General features: G+C 41.9%; 1 protein-coding gene across 2 annotated transcripts in view; it reads left to right on the forward strand.

Moving 5' to 3' along the window:
* Window positions 1–15,581, forward strand: part of LOC143326616 (plexin-A1-like) — a 249,698-nt gene that overhangs the window by 198,312 nt on the left and 35,805 nt on the right. For both annotated transcript variants that reach the window (XM_076740331.1, XM_076740332.1), the window contains exons 17-20: window positions 423–516; window positions 2,128–2,364; window positions 6,393–6,536; window positions 13,015–13,249. In XM_076740331.1, the coding sequence (XP_076596446.1) occupies window positions 423–516; window positions 2,128–2,364; window positions 6,393–6,536; window positions 13,015–13,249 (710 nt within the window). The remainder of the gene's footprint in view (window positions 1–422; window positions 517–2,127; window positions 2,365–6,392; window positions 6,537–13,014; window positions 13,250–15,581) is intronic.

Below are 15,581 nucleotides of genomic sequence, written 5' to 3' on the forward strand. Positions count from 1 at the left end.
TGTCTTCTATTATTTATTCTATTTCATGTTATTCAGCTTTTTCTTTTCTTAACATAATTTGGAAATTATTAATGTACAGACAATTTGCAAAAACTGTATTGATACTGGAGAAGTCAGTAAACTGTTGCTGATGTATTTCATCTGTTTTTTGGCAAAATAGCAAATGTTATGCTGGCTGCAAGTTGTGACTGTCTCACAATGTTATTTGCAATAAACTCTTATTATGAGCGTTATATGAACAGACTTTCTTTGAGGATGTTTGTCACACTGCTTCCTGCAGATGCAAGCTGCAGTAATGTACATTTTGCATGTAAATTTTGCCACGACCAATCAGAAATACCTCTGAATCTGGCTGAGATTTGTTAGCCCACTGGACATTTCTTCGTCTTCTTCTCTTACTCTCTTCCTCTGTGTCCCTGCAGTGGTGGGACCCTGCTGACAGTGAGCGGGACCAACCTCGCAACCATCAAAGAACCAAAAATCAGGGCCAAGTACGGGCAGGCAGAGTCCTTTCATGTGAGTATTGATGTGAATGACACACACACCACATAAACACAGACACACACATATAAACACACACAGCACAAGCACACGGACAAACACTGCAGCCAGTGCAGACACACAGTGGCATACACAAGCTCATATGCATATTTATGTGTGTATATATGTGAATATAAAGTATATGCGGTCTACGTTATTCAGATTTACACACACATGCAGTACATACATTAACTGATTTATTCAGATATACCCCTCCACACATCTGCAGACAACTTTTATAGAGCCACTGAAGGTGGCAGACAGTCTGTCTCTGTGTGTTGCTCACGTCTCCTCTCTCTAGAGCTACAGCTTCAGACATCTGACGCTACCTCAGGCCACATAGCTTTTCAAACGTCACCGCACCGCATGAGTGTTTGTGTCACAAAAAGAAAGAGACAAAATGAGAGACTGTGTGTGTGAGTGAAAGAAAGAGAGACAGAGATTGTTTTTTGGGGGGATGAAGACGGAAGAAAAAAGTCCATGCAAAACCTGAAGTTCCATTTGAAGAGTTGAGGCGTTTTATCAATTCTATAGAAGAGGCTCACAAAGCACTTTGGTGATTGTCAGTGTGAGTTCAAGCTCTTTAGTTGTCGGGGTTAAGAACTGAACTTCAAACAATACTAAGGCACTTCAACCTGCTGATAAAGCCGTCGTTTATTGAGGCGAACGGCCTACACGATGCATCCCACACAATCCTTCATCAAAGTGCTACTTCACACTTAAAGGACCATGCTGATGTTTTTTAATGTTGTCGCCCATTTATTACAAATCATGAATACTTAACTGACAGCCATTTTCCAAAACACACTATAGAGTTTTACATTTTTCAATAGGTTTTTCATCCTGACAGCCTTTCTTATTCAATGACAGCCAGCTTGCCTTGACTTGCTTGAGATAAGTATTTCATCACAATGAAAATCATCATGTCTTCCAAGCAAGACTTGCCTTGACAGAATAGCAATGCAGCCGCAAAGTATGTTGTCAGAAAGATAAAAAAAAACATGGAGGCAAACAAGAAGCATCTTGTTTTGTTTATTTGATTCTTACATTTTCTTCTTCTTACTATCAATGTAAAATACATGTGTAGTAAATGGTTTGAAAACTATAGTTTGGCCCTCCAAGCAGTTCTATAAATTGAACCAAACATGGCCATGTCATCATGTCTTCATGTATTCTCCAAGGCAATGATATTGAATATGTGGATAATGAGAAGGTATGAGCAAAGGCCCAGCACATTGCCCATTGTTAACAATTGATAAATTTGCAACCAATTTACATTTCCAAAGGGTAAACAGCATTGTAGTTTTACAGCGCATTGGCTTACAAAACAATGTTACACCCCACAGGTCTCCTTTAAAAGACAATTATAGCCAGCAGATTATATTCAGTATTTGAAAAGGAAGCTTTTATACCTGATATTCTCTTTTAAACAAAATACTAACTAGATTATTATCAGAAGCAATCAGATTGCTTTGTTTATAGCTTCATACAAACAGACATAAGGAGTTTTCCTGACTCATTTATAGCAGATTCACCCACTGACTAAGACGTAAGCCATAAATTCTCTTGTTCTTGTCTTGTTTTCAGAACTGCACAGTGTATAACAACTCAGTCATGATGTGCCTGGCTCCATCGGTGGCAGATTCAGAGCTGGGTTTTTCTGAGACCGGCACCGGGCCGGATGAGATCGGGTTCTACATGGACAACGTGAATGCTCTGGTGGTGGTCAACGAGACGTTCAGCTATTACCCCGACCCTGTATTTGAACCGCTGAGTCCCACGGGAATACTGGAGCTCAAACCCACATCACCGCTCATACTCAAGGTCAGAGGGGCAGAAGTGTTATATTTGAGAGACTTTTCTCGGCCTGCCTGTGCATTTCAGTTTATTTGTGATCCGAGTTTTACCATATGTTGGCTGATGTGTACTTTAATGATGGATGAATCTGCAGAGCATCCCTGCACCTTATATTGAACCATCAGGTCAGATTCGATTGGGAATCGTATGAACAGACCTTTCACCAAGCTTCCCCTCAGTTACTGTTCCTGTCAAACTTTCTGTTCTTGCATGACACATAGGCAGTTCACAATGATAACAGCAGATGCCACCCCAAAGTCTTAGTCATTTTTGAAACAATTGGTCCTTGATTTCAGACAAAGGTGGACAAAAGCTTTTGATTTCTTTTCAGCCACAATAGATTCTGTTTGCTAATGACAACTGTCAGTGGCAGATTTTGTCAGCTGTAGCTAGCTCGTCAATTACACCAACGTTAACCTTTGAGTTTGTTCAAAACCCTGTTTCTGAGTGAATCTTAAAAGTTTACAGCTCGTCGTTTTAGGTGAGCATTTTGTTATGATGTATGTTATAGTTGGTATATTCACATGATGGCTACCGGAATGATATTGCACAAATAAAAATCAGGACAGAGCAGCTAAAAGTTCCTTAAATTCTAACAGCATCCAGGATTGGTGTCCACACAGCACCAGATACTACACAGTAAATGTGCTCTAACAGCCCATATTCCCGCAAACCAATGATGTGCTCTTTGGCCTTGGAAGTAACGTTAAGATAGATTACCTCTGTATTTAGTTTGCGCTCTCTGCTCAACCTCGGCAGGCACCATTATCATCCTGACTGCAACTCACATGCACACTGCTTCACCATGTGGAGAAATCCCAAGCTTGACAGATCTGCCGCACTTTGTGACAGTTGCTATGATTCGACAACCACAGTTTGGGGAAGGGGTTTAGCAGATGGTCAGTGCCTGTATCGCCTTGCAGTGCAAAACACTGGATGCTGTTTTTTAAGTGCAAACGGAGGTAAAGGTAGATTTAGCCAACAATAATATGGATACTGTATACAAGATACTAAGTTTTCAGGGTTTTTTTTTTTTTTTTAACTATTATTGATTTTTAACAGAGTATTGATGCTGAGCAGCCCCACAAAAAAGAGTGTTCACATGCAGAACGTATATGTAGACTTGTACACACATTCTAAATATTTTATTTGAGCCTAGGTCTCAAGTAGCAGTAGATGTTTTTCTCCCAAGGTTTTTTCTACTTTCAGGTTGACTGCAAGAGTCTCAAACATATTGAACCTATCTTGTATTAATAATGGCAAAGCCCACACACACCAACACACATTCACTGACATCTTTTTTCCACACAAGCAAGAGAAAAGCTCACAAATGTGTTTACAAGGTCTCTCAGAGGGGAAAGAAAAAAAATCTCACAAATTCATAATTGAAAGCTGAAAGCAAACATCCACACCTTCCAAGGCCAATTTCTGTCCTTCAGTAACTAAGAGCAACTTCTTTGACTGCCATCCTCCTCTGCAGCCTCGAGCCCTCTGAAATAACAGTCCTTTCAATTTGTGTAATTAATTTCGAGTGCTGGAAGGGCAGCGTGGAAGCACACAGGCCCGCAGTCCAGGGGATTTGGATTATATTGGTTTTCATTTTCATTAACAGTGATTGGACATAAGTATATGAAATTAATTGCCAATTTCTGAGTTGTGTGTATGTGTCAGAGTGTTATCTCATGGAGCTCACCTGAAATATTTAGTCAAAGAGTGGCTAGAGAGGAATTAGAGTGGGAGGGAATATACAGGTAAAAGTGCTATTACTAATGCCAAAATAAGAGAAATAGCCAGCAGATCAGTGACTGGAAAGAGGTGAAAATGCAATTTCTTAACTACTGACTCCAAGTAGCGTAAAATGGTTTTACTTCATCTGTCATGAGAGTCTACACTTGGCACAATAAAGGGACAATATAATCATTTCTTTCAGATCAGTGTCACATCGGAGTGTTATATCTGCATTGAATCCAGTCTTCAGTGCTTTTATCTTCTGCCAGACTTTGCCTCGACTATCTCTTATGTTATCACAGAGAGGGTGTTACGCTGTTCATTTCCATGAAGAGATTGAAAGCAGCGTAACCGTCGTAATTTATTTCTTAAATGATAATTTATTAGCAAAGAGCCTCTCAGTAATTGCCAAATCTCCTGCTTGGCTTGTTGGAGGAACTGCCTACCCATTGGAAGCACTGATGAGATGGACAAAAATGCAATTTGGCGGGGTGGGATGTGGGGGCTGCATTTCTCAGAGATGCGTGCACTGCGCTCGCCACGCAATTAATTTCTCATCTGAAGTGTCGGGTGTGTTTTTACTGAGGTGTGTCAGCAAGAAAAAAAACATTTATCTGGTCTCGGTGTTTCGTGAGTGCTTTCCTGTGTGTGTGTTTGTGTTTTCCGAGATCGTATCCCTGCACGATGCTTCTTGCCTGTAGTGTGCGTGTGTGGCAACAGCTCCATGTGTGGCTTCGACTTGAGTGCATGTGTGGCTTGATCTCTGCGTGTGTGTGTGTGGCGAGCAGGCTGTGTGTGTGTGTGTGTGTGTGTGTGTGTATGTTTGCGAGGTGGAATGGGATGCATGTTTACAGGGTTGCAGAGCGGGGCCGGGTGGCGGCCTGCAGAGACGATGGGATTGGAAAACGGAGTCTGTCTCTGCGACCCACTGCTAAGCCAGCGGGAGACACGGCAGCTATCTCCTCTCTCTCTCCCTCACTCTGTCTATCTCGCTCGCTCGCCGGCTCTGTTTTCAGCTCAATCCCTTCTTCTCTCTCACTTTAGAGTATATCCCTTTCATCTTTTTCTACCCCTCTCATAAACTTGTCTCTGCTCTCTCCGCTCCTCGTGCCTGCTCTCCTGATGCTTTCCTGCCACGTTTCCTATCTGTCTTGTTTTCTTTGTATTCATCTTTCCCCCTGTTGCTTTTTGTTTTCCTGATGTTATGCAGGGTCTTTCTTTTCACACCGCTAACTGCCCCCCTTCCATCACAGGCAAAGTGTGTGTCAAATTGGAACCAGTGCACTTGATATAGAAATGAAAAACTGGAGCTGAAACTGACAAATGTTAGAATTTACACACGCTTTATGTGTGGAATCCGATTTAGTGGACAAAACGGTCTGTGGGTGAGAGTGTGTTGGCCTCCCATCTGCCTCTACACAGTATATACAGTACGCAGCAGTGCTCTTTGCTCTCTTCCTCACCTTAATCTTCTTGTCTTATTTATTTTCTCCGGTTTTTGGCTTAATTTACTGAAATATTTCAATACTGAATACAAAATGTGAATATTCCATCGCAGAAAAGCACATTTCATAGCGTAAAACAACAAGCAGATGAATAAGAAATGCACATCAGCAATTCTAGAGTTGTTAGCAAACAATTGATGCTTGAAAATGAGTAAACAAGCTGTTTAAGCTGAAGTGATAAATCTTGTTTTATGTCTATATATTTTATTGTCAACAAAAAATCCAATGAAAATACCAAAACCAACTATGAATTGATCTTAATGACAGGTATTATCTGTGTATCCAAAGCCTGATATATTTTCTTCCTCTGCGCCACAGAGCTCCATTGTTGTTCCTATACTCTGAAAAAGTGTGCTGAAAACAAAGGTACTATTTACTCCTGTTGCTAAAAACTACAGTCCCAGCTGTTTGAGGAAGTAACTGAGCCTAAAAAAAAAAAACAGCTGTGTAGTTATACATGTGACCTGTGTTTAGTGGGATTTGCTAACAAGAGGGTTTCTAAATGAGCAATGGTATTGTCACTGACTCATTTCTCTGCATTCATTTAGAGAAACAAGTGCGACTGTCATCAAAGAAGCATGCCACCAGAGTCATTGTGAACATAGCTCTTTGTTAAGTTGAAAATCAAGGAAAGGATGGTATTTCACTGGCTTTAAGTGAAATATTTAACAAGTGTTTCCTACAATTTGATCAGGCCGGTGTGAAAATAAATGAGCCGAATGCCTCTCCTCACCACATGTCTCTGTGTGTGTGTGTGTTCAGGGTCGCAACCTGATCCCAGCGGCTCCGGGTAACAGTCGCCTCAACTACACGGTGCTGATTGGAGAAACTCCCTGCGTCCTCACCCTGTCTGAGAGCCAGCTGCTGTGTGAATGGCCCAACCTCACCGGACAACACAAAGTCACGGTCAGATCACGACTCTGCCTCCTCTGTCTCTTCATCTCTGTCTCCATCAGCGGCACTTTGGTCTAACGTGACTTTGACTTTCTAAAATGTTGCACTTTTGTGACCCATTTTGTACCAGCATGCACGGCATAGATTATCTGAAATAGAACTGGCTCGATATTATGGGCTGAGACCTTCATGGTAGACTTACTGCTTAATGTAATTTTTGTATTTCTTATCTTCCTTATTCATTAAAGAACTGGGTCAGTTTTCAGAATTTATTCCAAAAACAATTTATAAAAGTACCACTACTTGGTATATCCACACTGACCCAGTCATTTGTTTTTATGAATATGAAAGCATTTCAGCCGAACAATCTCAGCCCATAATGCCACTCTAACCTTGTTGTTGAGTTATATGAATAACCCCTCATATCTTTTCCAAACAATTTCCTCTGACAGATACAGGATACGCTCCATTGAGGGTGCACACCAAGGCTGCTGTTAAATATGTAATGCTTAATTAACATGATGATCTTCATTGGCCTTCAGCGAGCCTGCAGTGGAAGTTTAGCTTAGTCACATGAACCAGAACCCTGATAAATATATATGACATGTACCTTCAAAAAACAAAGCACAGATCTGCACATTTTGCACCATTTCAGTGCCGTTAATGTTCAGCTAGATCCATTCAGTGTTTGAAAATGCCGCAAGTCACTGGGAAATCATTCACTTGTTCCTATAATACGCTCAACATGACCACAGTGAACCTCCAGACGTGTCTGCAGATTGAAGACCGTGTTTCTTTCTATCCGCTGAAGCGTATCCACATCAACAGCTGTGCAGGCGTCAGCAATTCTTTGCTGCAGGTGCTGCTGGTTTTAGATTTGAGAAGTTTTTAAGTCCCTCAGTGCCATCTCCATTTTTCATGTATTTTTATTAGCTTCTGCTTTGATGATGTAGACTTTTAATAATACACAAAATATAACGTGCCCAACCTCAGAAAATCCGCCACACACCCTCCACTCTAATGGAAGCTATGCTCATCACCACTGCTCTGCACACCTCTCCCTACATTTAGTGTTGTTCTGAGACTGATGTTAAGCTTGCCACGGCAAACAAAGACGAGAATACTCTTCTTCTGGCATATCTGATTAATATCGTCCGTGCCAGATGAAGCAGTTTGCAAGGTTCCACGAAACAAGAAAATAAACTTGTTTGGAAAAAGAAATCCTGTGGAGGTAAACCGAACATTTATACTGCATCACACAGCAATCACAGGTGTTTCTCACTGCCAGCATCACTTGAGCCATTCTAGTGAAGGACAGATGTGGGCGAGGAAGAAAGATTGACTGAAGTTTGAGGCTTCAATTAACACTTTTAGTCTCAATTAACCTGTCAGTCTCTAAAATGTCAGTTCATTTCCCATTGTTAAAGCTGACATCTTCAAATGTTTTGTTGTACCAACAGTCCCAAAGTTAAAGATATGTCACGTCAATAATTGATGACCAGAATTGCTGTCGATTAATTTTCTGTCGACTGGCTGTTTGATTCATGATTTCAGCACTAAACATTCTGCTGTTGAAGTGAATTTCATGGTCTCTGTCTGTGCAATAAGGAGCAGGTTAGCAGGGATTGTGCTACAGTCAAGATGTTTTTGAGGCCTTTGCAAGCTACCCACAGCAGAAAACCTGTTTATTTTCCCATATTTTCACCTCAGAGTGCACCGGAATTCTTCTTTTATATGTTGAAATTGCCCCCCGGCATGCCCCCTCTCCTACAGGGGCTCGGTTTCCATCACCTTTTTCATCTCACTCGAGTTTGCCGGCCTGATTCCTGAGTGCTGATAGCTGCACACTCTGTCAATTAAAGGGAAACGTAGAGCTCCTTTTTGGTAGTAAAACTTCCATTTTGCCTGTGCTTAGATGGCAAGTTGATTTTTTTCTATTAGCACAAGGTGATACAGCATATATAAAACAAATTAACAGGCTAATAAAGGGATACCTGATCCACGAAAAAACTTTATTCATAAGACTAGAAAATAAACTAGTGCTAAATGTGGGCAGACAGAGAGCTGAATTATGTATGACACGTAGTAAGAGATAAGAAAAGCATGCGAGCGTTCGTTTTTGCTCCAGTTTATGTCCATGACAAGGCACTGTCAACAGTGGGGCTCTGTCCTCGAGTGATGCAAAAACATAAAAGGTGGTATTAAGAATAGAATTGTTTCTCCAGGATGCCACTGATATGCAGACGCTAAGCTCGTCTCTAAGCTCTAATCCAGGAACCTCGTTCACTGTATAAACCTTTCTGATGTGCAAATTTTGTCCAACGCTTACCAAATCCAAGCTAAAGTTGCATTTTTGAAAGTCATTGCCATATCGTTGGCGAGTTAGGCTTCCTGTTTCCTGTGTGTCACGAGCTGCACCTTTTTTTTTTTTTATCACCACCCACCGTATCAATGCTGTTGATGTCACTTTCATTTATACTGTTTCATATGTTCTGCAATTATGATACGGCAGGAAATAGTGCAGAAAAAAGTCACAACGTGCGTCCCACGGCAAGCGTTCGGCTTTACTTGTCTAGAGCGTTGAGCTGTCAGCAGACTGCACACTGACATCCCTGATTCGCTCTGACTGGAGCAGACTTTCAAAATCAGCGCGCAGCTCCTGGATCATCTGCATTGAGGAAGGTCAAACATCAGCCAGGCGACGCAGCACTCGCTCTAAATATATTTGGATGTTTGTCTGAATATCCCGCCAGTACACCCACTCAACTCTCCCCCACCTCTTGCCCCTGTTAAACTTGTCACCAATGTCCTTTCACAGTCATTTCACTATATCATTATGACATTTACTCCCCGCTAGCTAAAGCCAATATACCTAGAAAGCCACTGACAGCGCATCCGTGTAATTCAATATGATAGCACTCAACAGAACCAGCTAGTTCCAAGGTGGAACTCTCGTTTCTTTTTCTTTTTTTCCCGTCTTTTTTTTTTTTTTGAAGGAAATGTCATGTTGAATATGGGAGCGATGCAGTGTGTTGGGGGGATGGTGGAGTTAGTCCTTCGTCTGACAATAGCTGAAGAAAAAATAGAGCTGTCTGCTCCTATCTCTTCTGCTGCGTGCGTGTGTGTTAGCACATGTACCATGTTTGTGGCTCGTCTCCCGCGCACGCGTGAGTGCGCATACGATTTTATTCATGTGCACGTGCGTGTCTTTGCGCGTGTTGCGCACGGTGCTGCAGAGAAGGACACAGCTGTAGCGCAGTAATATTCCCCATGTAGAATGACCTACATACAAGGGACCCCAATGGGTGTCCAGACATACTTGGCTTGTGTGTGTTTTTGTGTGCATGCGTGGGTGTACAGAAAGAACTGCTGTATGCGTGTGTCACTGTGTCTTTGTGTGTCCCTTCAGATGCTCAGCTGTGTGTTGGCAGCTGTGTGCCTCCCTTGAGTTTTCGAAGAAACTTGTTTTTTGTTTTGGCCTTCAGCTTTTTAAGTTCCTCCATCAGTCCTTCAGTCTGTCAGGAGAATAAAAATAGACAAATGCCTCGAAAATGTGTTTCCAACTTAATAGTGCTTATACTTATGCTGCACTCATGTCATCTGAGGATATGTTTTCCCCTGGGTAATTGTATCAGTTACACCAGTGACCTCAGATGAGATTATAATTACCAACTGGCGACATGTGGGGTAACAAAGCAACCCAATATCTGGAAATTTCACAATTCTAGCAACCTTTCTTTTGAAGATTTGTTTTGCATTCAAGTTCTGCTGTATATCCAACATGTGAGCATTGAGTTTGGGGTGGTCCAACCAAACTGTCCGATGCCAAAAGTCCTGAACTAACTCCTTAGTTTGAGTGACAACATACAGAAAGCTGGACTACAAATTTGTTCCATGAATATTCAGTTGGGCCTTCCCAGTACTTTGGTTCATGTGGAAACAAGTCAAACCGCTCTTGAAAATGTATGTTTCCTGACTTTGCTTGACTGTTTTTTCACAGCAGACTGTTTGACTTTTCCTTGTGGGAAAAACACAGCTGTGTTACTAATAACATGAATGATAGCTGAGTTTTATTCAAGTGTCCCAATAAGCCATATACAATATGTCCTGAAACTGAAGCAACTAAATGGAATTCAGCCATCATTCATTTCATTATTTACAGCTATGCTCTTCCTTCTGGGAAATGTCTTCAGTGAAAAAAAAGGTCTATCTGGCCTCCAGTTTCCACTGTGAACTCATTTTTCAAAACGTCAGGAGACTTTTGGTGCCTTCATTGCCACCAAATCCCATCTCATGGCAGCACAGACAACCTATAATCATATGCTCTACTTTTGCTTGTTGTACATTTTATTTGAGTCTGAGTTGATTATCTGTCAAACATGAACTCATGTGTAAGAGCCATTAATTGCACATTAAAGATAATCAAGAAACCTGCAGTAATTGACTTTTGGCTCTTGCAAAAACTTGCACAAGCAAAAAAAAAAAACAAAACAAAAAACCACCTTTGACTTCACAGAAGTCCAATACTCGCTCTCTTTATGGAAATATATCAGAAATATCTGCCTCTTGAACTGCTAAATGCTCCTCTGTGTTCACCAGCGAGTTGCTTACTTTGTCTGTCCAACCCAAACATTAAAGTTGTGGGTTGTCAAACCAAAATGAGTACAGGGCAACGATAGCATTGAGTAATAATTCTCCGTGTCACTATGAGCACTACACAAAGCCTTGTGAATATAAAAAAAATATGAAAGCAGCTAGAAGACATAGGTTCAAATGTGTGAAGACTTACCATCATCACTTGGAGCCTCTGGACACTCTCCCATTACAAAGTGAATGTAGATAAACTGATTAATTTGTTTGGCTGCTTTATCGACAGCTGATAGGACGCTTTACAAACTGTTGTTATCTGTGGAACTTGCCTCCCATAGTGGTCGATAGCTGCGCAGCCAGTTAATCGGCTAAAGGCTTTTTCCTACTCCAAGCTATTGTTATTTTATCTGCCTTTAAAAATCCACTATCGGACATCATGTACTATCATGTACTGTTAAGTACAAGAAACCTCTTGTATCTGTGACATGAAGCTGCATCAAACTTCACTGATATCTTCAGACTCACTCTTTTAAGTCATCAGCTTGAATGCAACCGCACTCAACCAAACTCAGTTCATTTGGTTCAATCTCTTTTGTGAGGCAACTTCTCTGCAACCTCATCATGTCCGCACAGCTAATTGGCCACTTAATCTTATGCAAGCCAGTCTAATTGTCTCTACTATTGCAAATTTCATTTGTCGCTATTGACTACATTGATATTGATATAACAACTTCTCTATTTTATTTCTTTTAATCAGACTTTGATCATGTCAACATGAAAGTGCACTTACAAGAGCTTCGAAGTGCATAATCACACCTCATTTTAATCGGTTATCAACCCCCCTGGTGGATAGCTTGATTTGATGCATTCCACTGCAGTGAGGTTTTTTTTTTTTTTTTTTTTTCTGAGACACACTGCGCTTATGTTAATGTATTTAGTCACAAAAAATAACATTACATGTGTTTGACTTCCCATAATTACCAAGACTCCTTGGGGAGAGATTCAAATGCTGGTGATTACTTTGTTTGATTGCTTATAGTGTGTGTGAGTATGTGGATATATGCGTGTTCTGGGTGTCTTTAGTGTTTTGTGTGTGTCTCTGTGTGTACGTGGCTTCAGCACTTTCTGCGTCTGCAGTGTTCACTTTCCGAGCTGAATCAGTTTGTTAAAGTTGACAGTGATGAACGAGGACATTAACGACAAAATATCTACCTTAAAACCCAAATAAGAGCCGAAATATGTGCACACGGTGCTGATGGTGAGTCATTCAAAGGGCTGAGCAAGTTCGCTCGTGAGATCTTCATCAGGGAAACCCTCTGAAGCTGCACGCCTGCAGGCAAGAATTGAAAACTGCTCCTACAAGAAGTGTTCACAGCAGTCAAGGTGATGTAAGGCTGTAACAGAGAGGCCTGTTTAGTGTGAGTACAGAACAGATCAAAATTTAATGATCCTTGTGGTAGAAATTGGGTCAACCAACTTCTCTTTCATCAGACCACCAACTTTCGATCTCTTCAGACCACCTCATCTATCCTCAAACCATCTGCTGCGAGAGCAGTGACCGCCTCCTGGATTTTTATGTCTCTCTGGAAGGCGATAGTGCAGATCTCCAGACTAGCAGAACAGAATCTGGCAGGGGAAAGTAAATAAGTAGAAATTTCCTCTCCCTTAACGGGCGCGGTCTAGCTGCCTTTGAGCGATGAACTGAACCCTCAGCTCAGATAATGCAGCTGCTCATTGGCGACTGGTAGAAGAGAGAGGAGATATCGATTGCGATGAATAAAGCAGAGTTGCTTACAAAGAAATAACTTTTCCCGGGTAACAAATGTGCTTATTTTCTCCCTTGATCATTAAAAATCTGTTGTGTCTGTGTGTGTTTCTGTGTGTGTGTGTGTGGTTTTAGATCCGTGCTGGCGGGTTCGAGTACTCCCCCGGGACTCTTCACATCTACTCGGACAGCCTGCTGACGCTCCCTGCCATTATCGGCATCGGAGGGGGTGGTGGCCTGCTTCTGTTGGTCATCATCGCTGTGCTGATTGCCTATAAGAGAAAGTCCAGGGACGCCGACCGCACCTTGAAACGTCTGCAGCTCCAGATGGACAACCTGGAGTCCAGAGTGGCCCTGGAATGTAAAGAAGGTAAGAAGATGAAGATGTTGAACTTTTATCCACAGCTTTGTTCAAAATGATGTATTCATCATTTAAAAAAAAAAGACAAACGAACTTAATAAAACATCCATGTTTGTAATTAACAGTTGTAGACGAATTGAAGTGTTAAAGAAACCTTCAGAGTTCGGGCTGGATGAGAAGATTGATGCCACTCACTTAGTTCTGTTAATATGAAGGTAGAGCCAGCATCTGGGCAGCTAATGCCTGCGTTTTGATTGTTCATTTCTTGTAATTCATTTATAAATAAAACTGAATTACAAAGCTGTTTGTTTTAGGATTGTGTCAGAGAGCAGAACTTACAGCAAGACTAGAGATGTAATTAATAAGTTATCCTTACACACTCAGCAGCGGACTGTTTCATTTATGTGACAAGGTCATATTCAGTGGGATTTACATAAGCATTTTATTTTCACTGAATATACAGTAGATGTTTCTAAACAATTTCTTGGCCAGGCACAGTGACTTCCCTGCGTCTCTTTAGAGGAGCGAGGCTAACAGCCTCCTGTTTCCAGTCTTTTTTCAAGCTAAGCTAACGTGCTTTTGGCTGTTTCTTAAACATTAAGATTTTAGATTTTAGATAGTGTACGTTAGTTTCTCATCCAGATAACACAGAAGTCCCAGATGTAATAAATTACACATCTAATAGTACCTAGATACAGTACTGCCTGAGGAAACGAGATCAGCCGCTGGCAATGACATTGATTGGGCTGCGTGAGTCTGCTATGTAGACTGAGTACACAACTATACAAGATGAGGAAGTCAGTCGAGGTTTCATGGTATGAATGTGCAGAATAAAAAATGCTAGGGGACATTTCTATAGACTTGACTGCCGGAGGGGCCTGTTATAGCCAAAGAAATCATGTCGAGAGACAGAGAGAGAGATAAGTGGTTAGAACTGTGAATGAAACTGCAGACAGAGATGCAGTCAATTGCAGTTGGATGCTGCCGTCATCACTGACAAAAGGGTTACTGCAGGGTATGTTTACTGAGGTAAATGCATAACTGTCAGAGCTGAGTCACAGCAAATAAAAAGCAGTTTTATTCAAGAAAATACAGGGCTGATGTAAAATAATACATAACAGGAGGAAGGCACGGCCAGTTGTTACAGTTTTATCACCATCATCACGTCACAGGAATACAGTCAGGAGGCAAGCCAAATGGTACAGTGTGACGTGTCCACCTCTATGTGTTTTCACTCACGGGCCTCTTGTTAGCAAAATGCTCAGAACGCATCCCCCCTGTTAACCTGCCATCCCGGCTCTCCGCCCCCCCAGTAGCTGAGAGAGTCCAGGGGCAGAGGGGTTGTTTAATTGAATATGTTTAGTCTAGTCTGCCTGACTTATTGATCCTTTATCTGGCCGAGGTCTGTGCAAGTTAGAATCCATGGCCCCGAGCATGGCTCTGAAATATCAGCAGTCTAACCATGCTGTGATAAATCCATGGCGCTCTCCGTGAGGCTGAAGTAGCAGACGGATTTGTAATTGTGCCTTTTTGGCCCAGGCCCGACCTTCTGTCAGTTTCATATTGGATCTACGAAATTTTCTAAACTGCTGTATGCACATACTATAAATACTCACTTCTATATTGTGGCTTGTATACTGTATTCAGAAAATACACCCCCAGACCAAGCTTGGGAGGTGTACAGGGACGGGCGTCCATTGGGTCATCCCCACTGTTAGAATGAACAAATCGCTGACTGGTCATGATATGATGACAGGACACAGAGCTTAGCCAGGATCGCTTGTCAAACAATAAAAGAGCAGCAGCTTTTGATTTAAAGTGCGACAGTGTCAGGGCATCTTTTCCGACATTCTCATTAAATGTGTTCTCAGCTTGTTATAGTGCCTCATTTTAAGATGTCACGACTAGAAAGGCCATGTTCTTCCAGATCAGATGGTAATCGACTCAATAGAAATAAAAGCGCTCAGTTTTCCAGGAAGTGAAGCACGGCCTTATTCCCACCCCGTCTTCAAAGTAAAGCAGCCCGCCACGCCTGCTGTACTCCCAGCTGGCCTATAGGGACGAGGCAGTGTGTGTGGGCGGAGGAACAGATGAAGTGGGCGGCCTGCTGTGTGTGTGTGTGTGTGTGTGTGTGTGTGTGTGAGATAGCAAATGGAAGCGTATGTGCTTGAGGTCGGCTTTGCTGAGAGTCTTGAGGGGAAGAGACAGGGGACGCTTGTTTCAGTCATCCGTGAGAAGCAGTCATCGCAGTGTACACTATCATCCAAACTAGCGTATTAGCAGCCACGGGTAATTAGCAACACATTAGAAGTGACAAGTGCTGACTGGCAAATGTCACTTT

This window comes from Chaetodon auriga, chromosome 10 (genome assembly GCF_051107435.1).
Source record: "Chaetodon auriga isolate fChaAug3 chromosome 10, fChaAug3.hap1, whole genome shotgun sequence".
In the NCBI taxonomy this organism is placed as follows: Eukaryota; Metazoa; Chordata; class Actinopteri; order Chaetodontiformes; family Chaetodontidae; genus Chaetodon; species Chaetodon auriga.